Source organism: Thalassophryne amazonica, chromosome 21 (genome assembly GCF_902500255.1).
Source record: "Thalassophryne amazonica chromosome 21, fThaAma1.1, whole genome shotgun sequence".
Taxonomy (NCBI): Eukaryota; Metazoa; Chordata; class Actinopteri; order Batrachoidiformes; family Batrachoididae; genus Thalassophryne; species Thalassophryne amazonica.
The window spans coordinates 5,883,139-5,898,876 of record NC_047123.1 but is presented as its reverse complement, the minus strand read 5'-3'; the positions used below and the strand labels follow the sequence as shown (position 1 = coordinate 5,898,876).

The 15,738-nt window shown below is 42.9% G+C and overlaps 1 protein-coding gene across 1 annotated transcript in view; it reads right to left on the bottom strand.

Annotated features, from left to right (window-relative positions):
• rfx6 (regulatory factor X, 6) overlaps positions 1-15,738 on the bottom strand; it is a 39,522-nt gene that overhangs the window by 6,664 nt on the left and 17,120 nt on the right. The window contains exons 10-17 of the mRNA XM_034162462.1: positions 14,130-14,179; positions 12,496-12,655; positions 12,179-12,323; positions 10,829-10,938; positions 10,392-10,509; positions 7,765-7,887; positions 6,628-6,834; positions 726-972 (exon numbers count right to left, since the gene is read on the bottom strand). Of these exons, the coding sequence (XP_034018353.1) occupies positions 726-972; positions 6,628-6,834; positions 7,765-7,887; positions 10,392-10,509; positions 10,829-10,938; positions 12,179-12,323; positions 12,496-12,655; positions 14,130-14,179 (1,160 nt within the window). The remainder of the gene's footprint in view (positions 1-725; positions 973-6,627; positions 6,835-7,764; positions 7,888-10,391; positions 10,510-10,828; positions 10,939-12,178; positions 12,324-12,495; positions 12,656-14,129; positions 14,180-15,738) is intronic.

Below are 15,738 nucleotides of genomic sequence, written 5' to 3'. Positions count from 1 at the left end.
TTGCACACGACGGTCCCGGCTCCACACAGCCATCCGTTTAGAAATGATGTGGTGGTTTCTGCCTCTCGATGGCGGCTCGGAGCGCGGCGCGCCATGCGCCATTGTGGGCCGTCCTTAAAGCTGTAGTAACACTCCTTATTCTCTGTGAAGCCTGTAAAATTTTCACCGAAAGCCAGATAAATTTTTCGAATGGTTTCCAGCTGCCTGTCTCTAACAGTTTATGAAAAAATTCTGATGGAAAAAAAGCCCAAATCATTCCGCCATTTCCTCGCAATGAAACAACGACGAGAGGGGTGGACCAGTGCTCACTCAAAGCCTGCCCACAGGCGAATGACGCAACCGACAGGTGTGGAAAAACTCACACATGCGCACGAAGGTTCAAGCTTGGCTGACGTAAAAACATATGAATCAAATCCATATAGTTTTTGCATAAAATAAAAAGGTTGGATACTTTTCTAACAGACCTCGTAGAGTTTAACCATTTCGTTATTTTGTCCCTTCTGAATTCTAAGGTGTATTTTTAAGGAATGTACTTTTTGGCTGCTGAATGCAACTTTTAGGCTCGTTTGTATTCCTGCATCAATTTAAAAACAGAACAGCCAAGACTTTGGTGTACCGCACAGCAGGCAAAACGGCACTCTGTGTTTCATCATATTATTTTATAGGTCATAAAGGCTTATTAACTCAACAACACATTATGAATCCAGAGACATAATGAAGCTGACCTGAGTGCAGCCTGGTATCCAGGAGCTGAGGAAGTACTAACGGGAGCGTAGCAGCTTGAGCTGGTCTGAGGTAAGCACTGGTATGACGTGTCTGAGTAGGAGGAGCAGGAGGATGTGGAGGAGGTCAGAGGCCTCCCAGCCATGGGACCCTGGTTAATGACAGAACCTCGATGCACTAATGGTGCTGGTGAGATAGGAGGCGTCATCAGGGAGCTCCTGATCTGAGAGAAGTCCACCTGACCTCCTGCTGTGAGTGGAAAGCATACGAGTTACAAACCCACTAGGACATGATGTACAAAAGAAGTGATCATCACAACACAAGATGGAAATAAATTACAGCAGGTGGCAGAAAAATCACAGCCAAGAAGATGTGACGCACCAAGGTGGTTTCGTTTTCACAGAAAGTAGCATAAAGCAGATTTGTGACGAGAAGATTACTGGTCATGATCACCCCCACTGGACAGATCTGTGTTGAAAATCAACACAGGTGTGTAGCAAACACTATTCAACTGTAATATTATTGTAATCATTATTACAGCAACTAATCTTTGGCTTGGAGTCACCACAGTGGATCCTGTATGGATCCACATGTTGATTTGGTGTTTTATGATGGATATCTTTCATGACAGAACTCCACATGTACATAAAGACTGAGGTAAGAATGATCTTGAATCAGAGGCCTGCTTTTTTGGAAGCAAGAGCACTAATTCTAAGATAATCTAAAACTGAAAAGTTGTTGGCTCAGATGACAAGTCTATATGCATTTATACGTATAGATACAGATTTACTTTTAAATAAAGTGTGATGAACACGATATTAACAATAATCTTTCTATTTATACTGGCCAATTACTTATAGTCCTGGTTACTAACTTGGGGTCTGAGCACCTGTTGGGGGAGTGGGGTGCTTTGTTTTAAAATCTCTCGAATTAAAACTACAAATCTTAATAGTAGAGAAGCTTGAATCTTCGACTGGACTGGGTTGCTTGACGCGAGGACGTTTCGCTTCAAATCGCAGAAGCTTCCTCAGCTAAAATTCTTGCTCTGGTGGTCTGACTTCTGTCTTGACTCTTGTAGAGAAGAATAATCAAGAAGTCACAAAAGCTGGAGTTTTAAACCTAACCAGACCCCTCCTACCGAGAGACAGACTGCTATAGGCTGGTGACTAAACAATAGCTCTAATTAGCACCTATTGTGCTCTAGTTAGCACCCTCCTACTGACAGGGCAGCTGTCCCTCTCCTGATGGCTCCCTTGACGACTCTGCTGATGACGTGAATGACTCATTACCATGAACAAAAGACTGAAACTGCTTTGATCTGAGTACCCCATTGTAAACAGGGGATAAAGCGTGTCTCAGACCCCCTCCCCGGTTAAGGCTGGGTTTCAAACGTTTCACAAAGAATGCCTCCTTGACCCCTCTCTCAAACCATTTCTTCTCTCTGGCTAATATTTTAACTTCCTTGTCCTCAAACGTGTGGTTAGTGTCTTTAAGGTGGAGATGAACTGCAGACTGAGGTCCACTGGCGCCCTCTCTGTGGTGCTGGTATAGCCTTTTGTGTAAAGGTTGCTTAGTCTCACCTATGTAGTGTTCGTTACAGTTTTCCTGACATCTGATAGAATACACTACATTGCTCTATTTGTAACTAGGGATCCTGTCCTTAGGGTGAACTAATTTCTGTCTCAAGGTGTTAACCGGTTTAAAGTAAACTGGGATTTTGTGCTGTCTGAAGATCCTCTGTAGTTTTTCCCCTACTCCTGCTAAATAAGGGAGAGACACTCCTCTTCTTCTTGTCTCCATCTCCTGTCTATCTGGTCTCTTTGTTCTCTGGGACTTCTGCACTTTGTCCAGGGACCATCGTGGGTACCCACATACTGTGAGGGCTTTCCGGACAAGTTGTTGTTCTTTAGCCCTTCCCTCTGCAGTTGTGGGCACCTGTAGGGCTCTGTGTTGAAGCGTCCTGATCACCCCGAGCTTGTGTTCAAGGGGGTGGTTTGAGCCAAAGAGCAGATATTGGTCAGTGTGAGTTGGTTTTCTGTAAACCCCTGTCTGGAGCTGCCTGTTCTCTCCAATCGTAACATCACAGTCCAAGAAGGCTAAATGGTTGTTTGTGGCATCCTCACGTGTGAACTTGATATTGGTGTCCACCGAGTTGATGTGTTCTGTAAAGTCGTCAACTTGCTGTTGCTTGATTTTAACCCATGTGTCATCAACATATCTGAACCAGTGACTGGGAGAGATGCCCGTGAAAGACGTCAAGGCTGTCTTCTCCTCTCGCTCCATGTACAGATTGGCCACAATGGGGGATACCGGAGACCCCATCGCAAAGCCATGAATCTGCCTGTAGTAATTCCCCCTAAACAGGAAATACGTGGTGTTAAGACAGATCTCCAAGAGTTGGCAGATGTGGTCTGGTGTGAGTTTGGTCCTTTCAAGTAGAGACACATCCTCCAGCAGTCTCTGCCTCACAGCTGAGACAGCCTCAGCAGTGGGGATGCAGGTGAACAATTAAGTCACATCAAAAGACACGATTGTTTCATCTGCCTCCAGCTGCAGGTCCTTGATCTTGTTCACAAAATCTTGTGTGTTCTCCACATGGTGTTCTGAGTTACCCACTAGAGGAGCCAAAATCCACTTCAGGTGCTTGGCCAAATTGTACGTGATGGAATCTGTGCTACATACAATAGGCCTGAGTGGCACGTCCTGTTTGTGGATTTTGGGCAGTCCATAGATGCACGGAGTGGCGTCCCCAGGGTATAGTCTGTAGTATGTCTGCCTGTCGATGAGTCCCTCTTTCTCCAGGTTTTGGAGGTAGCTAATGATTTTCTTCTTATAGCCGCTCGTGGGGTCTCTCTTCAGACGTTCGTATGTATTGGAGTCACTGAGCAAGTTGTTGATCTTGGCCTCAGTCAGATGTGTTCAGGACCACAGTGCATCTGCCTTTATCCGCTGGCAGGATAAGGATGCTTTGGTCCTTTTGCAGTGCTGACAAAACTTTCTGTTCTTCTCCTGTGATGTTGGACGGAGGAGGCTTAGCACTGTTCAGCACTGCTGTGACTCTTAGTCGGAGGTCCCCAGCTTCTGACTCTGACAAACTGTTATGTTTAATGGCTGACTCTACTGCAGTGATGTAATCTACTGTCGGTATATGTTTAAGGGTCACTGAGAAATTTAGTCCTTTAGCGAGCACATCCTTTTCTGTCTGTGTAAGAACCCTGTTGGAGAGATTCTTTACCCAATTTTCCCTGTTGTCACTAATTTGTCTGGGTGTATCTTTAAAAATACTCCCACTGAAAGTACGCCTTTTCTGCACTAAAAGGTTGTGAAACTTCCTGATTTGCCGCTCCTTACTTTTTAAATGCTCAGCCATTTGAATTTTAACTATGAACTTTGTGATCTTATTATGGGCCTCTTCCTCCATTAAAGTTTCTAACATTTTGTGCAGACTATCAAGATTATTTTGGAGGTCTAATATTTTTAAAATGAAGCCTTCTAATTCTAAGACCCAAAATCCTCCTAAGGTAACTGTGCTGGATCTTTTCTGCTGTGTGACCTGCTTCTAGTGCCTTTTGCTTCATGCATTTGGGAATAACATTGTTTTGTTTGCATCTCAGGTTAAATCTTAAGTGGTTTCTAAAGTTAGCTATCTTTTTAGCAGTCTTTTCCAGCTTACGTACCAGCGCCAGGGCCTCATGCCCACAGTTGGTCGCAATGTTTCTGTGTAGGCTCTCAGTTGTCCAGGTGGTTTCCAGAGTAGAGAAGCTTGAATCTTTGACTGGACTGGGTTGCTTGACACGAGGACGTTTCGTTTCAAATCGCAGAAGCTTCCTCAGCTAAAATTCTTGCTCTGGTGGTCTGACTTCTGTCTTGACTCTTGTAGAGAAGAATAATCAAGAAGTCACAAAAGCTGGAGTTTTAAACCTAACCAGACCCCTCCTACTGAGAGGCAGACTGCTATAGGCTGGTGACTAAACAATAGCTCTAATTAGCACCTATTGTGCTCTAGTTAGCAGCCTCAGTGCTAGTCTCAGACGTCAGACCACCAGAGCAAGAATTTTAGCTGAGGAAGTTTCTGCGATTTGAAGCGAAACGTCTTCGCGTCAAGCAACCCAGTCCAGTTGAAGATTCAAGCTTCTCTACTATGGAAACCACCTGGACAACTGAGAGTCTACACAGATACAAATCTAAAGTGCATCTGGAAACTATTCACAGTGCTTCACTTTTTCCACATTTTATGTTACAGCCTTATTCCAAAATTGAGTAGATTAATTTTTTCCCCTCAAACTTCTACTCACAACACCCCATAATGACAACATGAATTTTTTTTTGTTTATTAAAAAAACAACAACTAACAAATCACATGTACATAAGTCTACTTGAATATGATGTCACAAGCTTGGTGCACCTATCTTTGGGCAGTTTGGTCCATTCCTCTTTGCAGCAACTCTCAAGCTCTAACAGCTTGGATGGGGAGCGTCGGTGCGCAGCCATTTTCAGATCTCTCCGGAGATGTTCAATCAGATTCAGGTCTGGGCTCTGGTTGGGCCACTCAAGGACATTCACAGAGTTGTCCTGAACACTCCTTTGATATCTTGGCTGTGTGCTTAGGGTCATTGTCCTGCTGAAAGATGAACTGTCGCCCCAGTCTGAGGTCAAGAGCGCTCTGGAGCAGGTTTTCATCCAGGATGTCTCTGTACTTTGCTGCATTCATCTTCCCCTCAATCATGACTAGTCTCCCAGTTCCTGCTGCTGAAAAACATCCCCACAGCATGATGCTGCCACCACCATGCTTCACTGTAGGGATGGTACCTGGTTTCCTCCAAACATGACACCAAAGAGTTCAATCTTTGTCTCATCAGACCAGAGAATTTTGTTTCTCCTGGTCTGAGAGTCCTTCAGGTGCCTTTTGTCAAACTCCAGGTGGGCTGCCATGTGCCTTCTACTAAGGAGTGGCTTCCATCTGGCCACTCTACCATACAGGCCTGATTGGTGGATTGCTGCAGAGATGGTTGTACTTCTGGAAAGTTCTCTCTCCACAGAGATATGCTGGAGCTCTGACAGAGTGACCATCGGGTTCCTGGTCACCTCCTTGACTAAGGCCCTTCTCCCCCAATCACTCACTTTAGACAAGCGGCCAGCTCTAGGAAGAGTCCTGGACTGCATTTATATAGCGCTTTTCCATCTACATCAGACGCTCAAAGCACTTTACAATAATGCCTCACATTCACCTCGATGTCAGAGTGCTGCCATACAAGGCGCTCACCACACACCGGACCGTGCCTTGATTTTCCTGTCAGGCTGGGATTTGAACCAAGGATCCTCTGGTCTCAAGCCCAACACTTTAATCACTAGACCATCACTTCGAAACTTCTTCCATTTACAGATGATGGAGGCCACTGTGCTCATTGGGACCTTCAAAGCAGCAGAAATGTTTCTGTTCCCTTCCTCAGATTTGTCCCTCCAGACAATCCTGTCTCTGAGGTCTACAGACAATTTCTTTGACTTCATGCTTGGTTTGAGCTCTGATTGCCAACTGTGGAAACTTATATGTAGACATGTGTGTGTCTTTCCAAATCATGTCCAATCAACTGACTTTATCCCAGGTGGACTCAAATTAAGCTGTAGAAACATCTCAAGGATGATCAGTGGAAACAGGAGGCACCTGAACTCAATTTTAAGCTTCATGGCAAAGGCTGTGAATACTTGTGTACATGTGAGGTCTTAGTTTTTTATTTTTACTAAATGTGCAAGAATCTCAAAAAACTTTTTTTTTCCACATTGTCATTATGGGGTATTGTGTGTAAAACTTTGAGGAAAAAATGAATTTCATCTATTTTGGAATAAGACTGAAACAGAACTCATGTCCTCATGTAACAGCATTAAATGCAAAACTTAAGTACGTACCTGAAACCGTGAACCCAGTGGGATCTGTCCCCTGGTAGACAACTGCACTCGTTTCCAGATCTTCTTGCTGATTTGTTGACAAAGACATGTACGTGTGTTCTGCTAGAGATTCATTCTTCACTGATTGGTCAGAGGTGGTGCCAGCCTTGTTACGATTGGCTAGGAAGCAAGAACTTGGTGAGGCCATGAACGCAGCTTTACTGGCATCTGAAAATGACAAAATAACAGCTCAATTCAACAACACTTACAAATGTTCTAATCCGAGTTTAAAGGGGACATATTGTGCAAGAATGGTCTTGCTCAAAGCTAAATTCAGGCTTGAAACAGCTTATTTTACACTTCTGTGACTCACATACATCTGTATCTTGACGATTGTTTGCTCTATGAGACACACCCACTGAGTCAGTCTACGTTTGGTATGACATGCCCACACACACTCCAGAAGACATGAGGAGGAGTTTCCCCCTCTTCAAAGGGAAAGGGGGGCGTGGCATGCAGCAGCTCTTTTTTTTTTTTTTTTTTTTTTTTTTAAATCAGGAGGAAATTCACTCATGTTCTACACAAACTGATTCCAATTAAGGGTCACATTCGGGGGGGGGCTACTGGAGTGTATCCTAGAAGGCACTGGGCGAGTAAGTTATCTCCAAAAGACATGAACTTATTTCAGTCAGATTGTCTGGAGAAGCCCACTGGCTCCAGATCAAGGTTACGGTCACTGGTTTTTGTTTTTACTCGTTAGAATTAACATGCTGCACAATTTTGACTTTGGGTGATGTCAAATTCCCATTCCAATCCCATAGCAGTTATCCTGCAGCCAGTCCTGATCCCATCAAAGAAGACCAGGGGCTGAGTGTGTTTCTACGGGTGAAACTGGAGTTGCATCAGGACAGGCATCCAGTGTAAAAACAAAACAAACAAAAAAAAAAAAAAAAAAACAAATCCTAATGTCAAACCTGTGCTGTATATATGGGCACAGCTGAAAGATGAACAACAGCAATTATTCTGCACATCTGGCTCTGTGGGTAAAGTGGATTCTCGCTCTACTATGTCCTTGATTGCAACATAAGGCCAGAGTGGAGTTTTATCTCACATTTAACATCCTGAAACATCGTCAGCAGCTGGCATCAGTACTGATACCTGCATTTTTCATGTATTTGTCCAGGAGGTTCTGCAGGTCCTGCTCCTTGTCGTTGTTGAACTGAGTTTCCAGAGCCAATAGGATGTATTCATCCAAAAGCATCCTGATCAGATGGAACGAACCTGTCAACACAAAGAAGAAGAAAACTGCAGTAACTCTGACTGAGGTGTGCAAACTGTGAACCAAAGGCCTCGAGTCCAGCTGTGCTGACTCATACTGACCTTTAGGCTCAGTGTCTGACCTCATGAGGCATCAGTGAGAGGGAGCCAATAAACAATCAGTGTTTATTCACGTACACAAACTGTGTGTGTGTTCGTTTGAACAGTGAGCACACGACCAACAGATAAGACTCTGTTGAATCAGGGTGACTCTGGACAGTTTATGGTGCTATCTGCTCCAAGGCTGCTTATGTTGGATGTGCATGTGAGTGTGTGCGTGCGTGTGATGTGGGAAGTCGACACTTCCCGCTGACTGATAAAAAAGAGGAGCACAAAATTAATAATCTGAGCGACCGTTGCTATCGTAGTTAGCGATAATGACATGGATCTCATTGTGTACTATGTAATTTTTATAAATTGGGTTCTATTGTTGTTTGATTGTAGATCTGTCCCTGTACTGCTGCTGTAACTGGATCACTGAAGTCTTATCCTGTCTTATCAATCCTGATGCAGTGATTTTAAAATGACCTCATTTTGCCCCTTTACACAGCCCACCCAGCAAATGTAACACCCCATCACACCCGTCTCCACAATGTCCACAAAGAACTGGGAGGTTGCAGTCAGAAAGCCAACAGAACCTGTTAAGGCTGTGATGTATTCTCTATGGACACAGAAGACGTGGTCAATCTTTGGATATTGTCAAACAATATGTAGTGAGGACATGGTTAAATCAGGACACAATAAGAATTAAATAAGGACATATTAACAGCTGCACTGATTTATTAATGACTTAATTAGCCTTTGTTGATGTTGGACAAGTGTTGAGTGAACAGCCTCTCTCAGCAGCTGTTTGTGTTGCCGATTGATATCCATGGTCCTGAAACGCAGTCCTCCTAAAACAAACAAACAAACAAATAAACAAAAAACAAAGTTCCCCCACCTCCTCGTACAAACAGGTTTGCTTCAAAGCATGCACCTGCCTGCACCCACACATGTGCGCCTACCCATGTGCACGCTTGCAACAAGCATATTTGAGTGCGTGTTTATAATACAGATAGGCACGCTGGCAGGAGAGCTGGGTTTGTTGTTTTTTTTTTACATGTGGACACAAGAAAACTTGCAGAAAGAATGAAAAATCCCAGCGCCTGGTGCATTAAGTACAGGGCACACACAGTGAGAAAGTGGCATGCACATGTTCAATGGGATTCTTTGTAGTAAGAATGTTGTAAGAACAAATTTAAAACCTCAATAGGTGAATGGGAAGAGGTTAGTGGGAATGTGTTTGACACAATGAGAACATGGCACCGATGCAATCAGGATGACGTATGCACTTGAAAATGGCACATTTTTCTATTCTGACCAACTCCCCCGCTGTGTTCATCAAAATTCAGGAAGTGATTTCATTGATGATCAGGTGTTTAAGTTCAGGGGAGAAGTTCATCAGTGACTCCACCTGTTGAAGTGATTGGTTGCACTGTCTCATTGTCCATCCCTGCCTTATTTGATCACAAGACATCGGTCAGCCACAATTTACAAAAAAAAAAAAGAAGCTTCAAAATACTTCTTCTCTCTCAATCCTAGATGTTGTTTGTTTAGTTTGATAGAAAAAAAAGGATGGCACATAGAACATCTTCATGGATTTGAGAAATTTAAATTACCGTACTAATTACTCTAATTAGGAACTTGGTCATTCAAACTGCTTCTTCTGCAATATGCATTTTGGTGCATATTTTACTACAAAATACACCACAGAGAAAAGAAGCTTTAGAACCTGTTTGTTTTTGTTTATTAATTTGAACTTGTATTGTCTAATTCTAAATGTGATGCTACGACGTCATGATGACAAGTAACAGAGCATTTGAAATGTCTGTGGCTAAAAAAGCGGACACCTTTGCTCCACCTTGCTGGTCATGGTCTGGTCTAAATGTATCTAGCTGAGTCACTTTTTGCTGAATACAGGGTTCAGAAACAGGATTTTAATTTTTCTGGTCCATGAAAAGGGGAGGGGGAGCGTGGGCCCCCCATTGCCCCCCTGGATGTGCCCCTGGTGAAGACATGTGCAGAGCGGTGGACAGACTTTGAAAGAAAAGAAAAAAGTCTGAAAATATGTCTGTAAACCCTGCACTAAACTTTAGAAAGCTTTTGAAATTCTTTTAATTTGAGCTTTTGTGTTCTTTCAGCCGTATGTATCGCTGCCAAAAGGATTCTGCGTAGAATTTCTTCACTAATTTGTGCAGTTTTAATCAGAAATGAACATATGACCTGAGAATAACTGCAGACTTAAATATTCAAAATGCATCTCTTATCTCATTTCTTCAGGAATAGGAGGATAAATCCTTGAATGTGACTTGCCAGATAACCTTTTCCCCCTCTGTCATGTAAAATAAACCCCCTGGTGTGAGGAATTTCAAACTTTTCTGAGGATTAAAGGAAACATTTTTGGGGAGTTTATGTGAAGATTTTCTTACCAAAGCTGGAGGCGTTATTGAGTGTGAGGTTATGCATCACTCTGGCACCAAAAAAACTCCACCTGAGCAGGAAGTCCTGGGCTCGCTTCTTCACCGAGCGCCCGCTCTGCTTACCGGGCTGACGAGACATAACGACAGCAAATGATGTGAGACAGCGTGCACGGATCCAGGAAAACCCGGAAACTCCCGAGGTCAGTAAATAAATAACAATATGGACACACACATTTTAATTTGTATATGGCATTTCAAAAGCAAAAAGTAAATCAGGCTTCTCAATATTAAAATTTCTAAAATTATCTTCCTTACACACCAGCAAATAAATAACTTAATTACTCCTTTAAATAACTATATAATTACTCCTATAATATATAATATAAAGCTCCTATAATCCTATAATATAATTTAATTACTAATTTAAAAAAGTGAACAGCAGGTACCTTAATGACTTTGTGCTCTACAACAGAATCCAACCACTCGATGAAGGACTCCACTGTGGCGTTCTTCCTCAGAAGCTCCTTCAACTCCTTGAAGATGGTGATGGAATCATCTGGGGTAAAAACAGAAAACCTCACAGGACTTCAACATTATCCTGTTAAACAAAAAACATCTTTAGAACACAACAAAAATCTTTTACACTTTACCCATAAATTAAGATTTTTCCAGACCATTTTGTTCTGAAGAAATATGTAATTTATTGCAAGAATGTCAAACCAGGCATCACCACCGTCATGGCAACCAAAGCAGTCCCTCGGTGGTGAGGGAGATGGTCTCTTGATTGACTCCTGGAGAGGATGGTGGGTGTGGAGAAAATCTACATCCAGGGTTGATCTGGAGAAATGTGTCTGGGTTTGTTTAATGTGGGAATTTCGCTGCATGCTGTCAAACGTACAGATCCTTAGTCTGGTCTGATGAGTGGGAAATGCCAGAAGGTCAGGGTCTGAGAACCTGCTGCAGCTTTCATCTGCTTTCACAGCCGTTGGGTTACAAGCCATCCATCCTCCGCCTGATCCGCCGTTGAGGACGTTTTGTTTCACCAGAGCCGAACACACTAGACGTCACAGGTCACGTTTGAGCTCTAGTTCCATTTTGCTGCTTTGGTTGAATATTATTACTCATTCTGAGTCATTTCTGGTTTTCCCTCTGTGCCATTTCATATTTCCCTCTCACGGTATTTATTATTTGTGCTCTTACTGTGATGTTTTCGCTGTGTTCACTCTGGTTTGTATAACGTACAGGTTTTTGACTTCCACATTTGTGTACACGTGCACTTCCACGTTAAACTGATCTGCAGCTTTTATATCCAATGTCTCCTTGAAGTCAAACCGTATTAGGTTCAAATACCATAATTATTGTGAACAATTAAACCTGTTCAAGCCGCTTCAGTCTGGTTCTCTGTACTGGGGTCTCTGCCTTTTTTACACCTGTAAAGAAACTGAGGCTACAGTGGGGACACACTCACCAAATCTGGACAACGGAAGTCTAGAAAAAACCTGCCTGATGAGTCTTGATTTATACTGCAACATTCAGATGGTGGTAGCAGAATTTGGGATGAACAACATAAAAAACATGGATCCATTATTCCTTGTGGTTTAGTGGTCATAAGGACCAAATTCAATAAGGACCAAAATCTCTAAGGAATGTTTTGGGCACCTTGTTGTTTCTATACTTCAAAGGATTAAGGCTGGTCTGAAGGCTGAAGGGGATCCAAACTAGCAAGGAATACCTAATGAAGTGGCCAGTGAATGTATTCCTAGTATACAGGTAGTCAGGTAGCAGAGCTGGCTTACATTCAGAGTACATGTCTGAGTCCTGGTCCCCAGTAGAGGTTATACTGAGCAGAAGCTGAGAGCTGATACTGCTGAGATCCACATTGTCAATATCAAACACCATGCTGGTGACTACAGCCTGGTCAAACAGTGCCGGACGGGCTATCTGCAAGAACAAGGCGATAAGAACAAACTGTAAAGGACACAGGAGGAGATGCAGGAGTGTTTCAGCCAAATAATATTTCATAAATTCATGTAAGGAAACACGCTGCCTCTTTCTCTTCTATTTTATCATAGTTTACTGCAGTCAAGTGGGTTCAAGTGTGTAGTACATGTACCTGTGCCAGGTGTAGGAAGGAGGTCTGTCTCTTCAGGGAAGAAACAAAGCGGCGTGCAATGGGCAGTTTTTTGACTGCAAGGCATTCTGGGAGGTTCTCCAGTGAAGAGGCTAACCAGTGCTCCCAGTGTTTGGCAAAGTTACGGATATCCGCCAGCAGACTGAGGAACAGCAAACAACATTAACATCAAAATCAACCAAACGATCAGCTATCATTTTACAAACTGTAAACATTCCATTTCCATAGCGATAAGCCACCAAAAACCTTCAATGCTCAATAAATAGTACAACAGACAGAGCTCTATACGTGGATAATTGCTGTCGCATTTGAATTAAATGACCTGTGTGGCCGTGATGTTCGGCACGCATCCAGATAAATACAGCACCATGTGTGGACCAAAGGTCAAGGCTGCTGGTCAGGGGCAAAGGTCAAGGTTATATCTGGTTATCTGTGCTGTAACTTATAAATTAATTGAAGTTTGGCCTTAATTTTCAGAAATGAACCTACATTGCTTGGAATTGAGGATCATAGGTGAAGATCGAAGGCTAAGTTCAAATTTGTAGGTCAACATCACTGTAAACGATCAGCCTCAAGACAGCAATTAAAGGTCAGAGTAAATTAGGTGACCTCACATACTACGCTAATGGTGTGGTGGCCAAGTGGTTAATGCGCTTGGTTTCAGTGCAGAAGGTTCCAGGTTCAAATCCCACCCCTGCCACATTTCTCCATGTAATGTGGAGTTGCGTCAGGAAGGGCATCCGGTATAAAACCTGTGCCAATTCAACATGCAGATCCACCTTGGATTTGCTGTGGCGACCCCGAGTGCAAACAAGGGAACATCCGAAGGGACTTACTTTTTACATACTACGCAAGTCAATGAATTGCCAATTTCTTTCAAGGAGCTTTTGGCTTTTCCATCATAACATGGTCAGTCTGACCTTTTTAGGAAGTGAGAGGTGAAAAACTCCTTCACTTCTATCTTCATGAAGAATGAAGAGGTGAAAGGGATTACGGGAAATGGTGTTTTAATTTTTAACACTGAGAATCTTAATCGATGGAATGAGTGGATCCTTTATCTTATTTGGTAGTTGGCTACACTGAGGAGTCAAAGTGAGTCTGAGCTCAACCTGTTTTATTGTGTAAATAATATTTTTCTTCCAGTGTCATGCAGGAAAGAGACGTCATCCAGCTTTCAGGTAATTCGTTATTTTGCCTGCATGTGGTGCCACAGTAAGTGCCTAAAGCTGGTGCAGAGGCTTTGGGTGAACTTGCAAGTTTAATTTAAAATTTAAGCACCATTGCAATCCACTGGAAATTTTCTGAGTTGACTGAAACGTAGCCTTATTACTTCACTTCATTATCAAGTATTGTTTTCAGAGGCTCTGTGTGTCTGTTCGTGTGTGTTTCCACATTTGGTAATACTCGTACATGCAGTGGAGTGTAACTAGCCAACCAAAACCACAGATATGTATTACTGGACCAGTAGCTGAATTGGAAAATTTAAAATTGACAAAAAAAAAGTAAAAGTCATTTTTCTGAAAAAAAAACAAAAAAAAACACCAAAATTATTATTTAACAAGTGAGTAGTGATTGGTTAGTGGAAAGACTACAAAATATGAAGTTAAGGAACAAACCTTTCAGGCATCTCCTGCATTGTGGCAGGAATCAGGACATCTGTTAAAACCTATGAAAATAAAGAACGACAGAGTCAGAATGACTTTCTGGTTCCATTTGTGAACTCAAAATGTCTAAATGATTTAGGCTCCTCTGCTCAACTATGGTCGTGAGCTTTGGGAACTGACAGAAAGAACAATGTCACAGATACAAGTGGTAGATATGAGATTCCTCCATCAGGTATCTGGGGTTACACTCAGGAACACGGGGACAAGATCGACTAGCCAGGAGGGACTCAGAGTAGAGCTGCTGCTTCTTCGCATTGAAAAGAACAAGCTGAGGTGGTTCAGGCACCTGGTGAGGATGCCCCCTGCTCGTCTCCCTAGGGAGGTCCACCAGGCACATCCACCTGGGAGGAAGCACCGGGAAGACTCAGGACACGCTGGAGGTCATTGTAGTTCCCAGCTGGCTTGGGAAAGTCTCTGGATCCCACAGGAAGACTAAAGCCCCTTTCTCACCAGGCCTGAATACAGTTGCGTTGTGATGCGTATGGAGTACGTTGGAAAATGGCACAGCTTTTGGCCTAGTCCCTGTGTAGGCTGGTGTGTGTTTGCGTGTGGTTGCGTTCCTAGTCTTGCTTTCCGTTGCTTCCTGCTACGTATGTAGCCCCTGCCGCTTTTTCTGTCCACTCCTGCCTACTTTTTTTGACAGTGTGGAAATGCGCTCCGTTTTCAAAATGGTACATGAATGGCACTCGCATTGCACGCGAGCGGAGAGTGAGAGAACTTTGTAGAAACTGAGTCGGAAGCGATAAAAGGAGACGAGTTCTACATTCAAGCATGCATAGCGTGCGCTTTAATCGCTGAAAAGTAAAAAACATCATTTTTCAGACACGCATCTTAAATAAGGCCCCCTGACACTTGCACGACTTTGATCCGCGCAATTGCACGCACTTCATAATGATGACCCCACCCGCTGTGTTCCCAGCTGGACGCCGTGCTTTGTTCCACTGGCTGCCTCACATTGTGCGCTGGACGCTGTGTATATGAAATTATTATTTTGTAGTAGATCAATGATTTTCTCTCCGGGATGGCTGTTGAAAACACCTCTAATCACTTCCAGAATCACAGAGAACTGATCCAGCTGCTGCTTTTCTCGCTCTCATGTGCGCTTAATGAGGTGGAGAACGCACATGGAACTGTTTAAAAAGTAATTATCTGTCATGTTGATATTGTAAAAGTTTGGTAAAACAGTTGCATGTTCTTTCCTTCTTGTGAGTAGCTGTAAAAGTATGTTTATGATAGATTTAATATCTCGTTATAATCCTTCAGATGAGCTGCACTCTGATGCGGTGCGCTGACGCAATCACTCACACGCAGTGTTTTTGAATTTTTGGGCAATGTTCACTTGAAGTTCACGCAATTAATGCATGATGGAGATTTTGAACATTTCAAAATTTTTGGTGCACAGAAACCATCTCATCACAGAAATTTACTAAAGTAGAGAAATAAACATATTTTCTGATTATTTCATAGCAGCACACACAACCCCACTGAAAGGATTCCATATGACTATAACAGCTGCAGACTTAATCCTTCACTTTGTGTCTCCAAATGTGTGGTTTTGAAG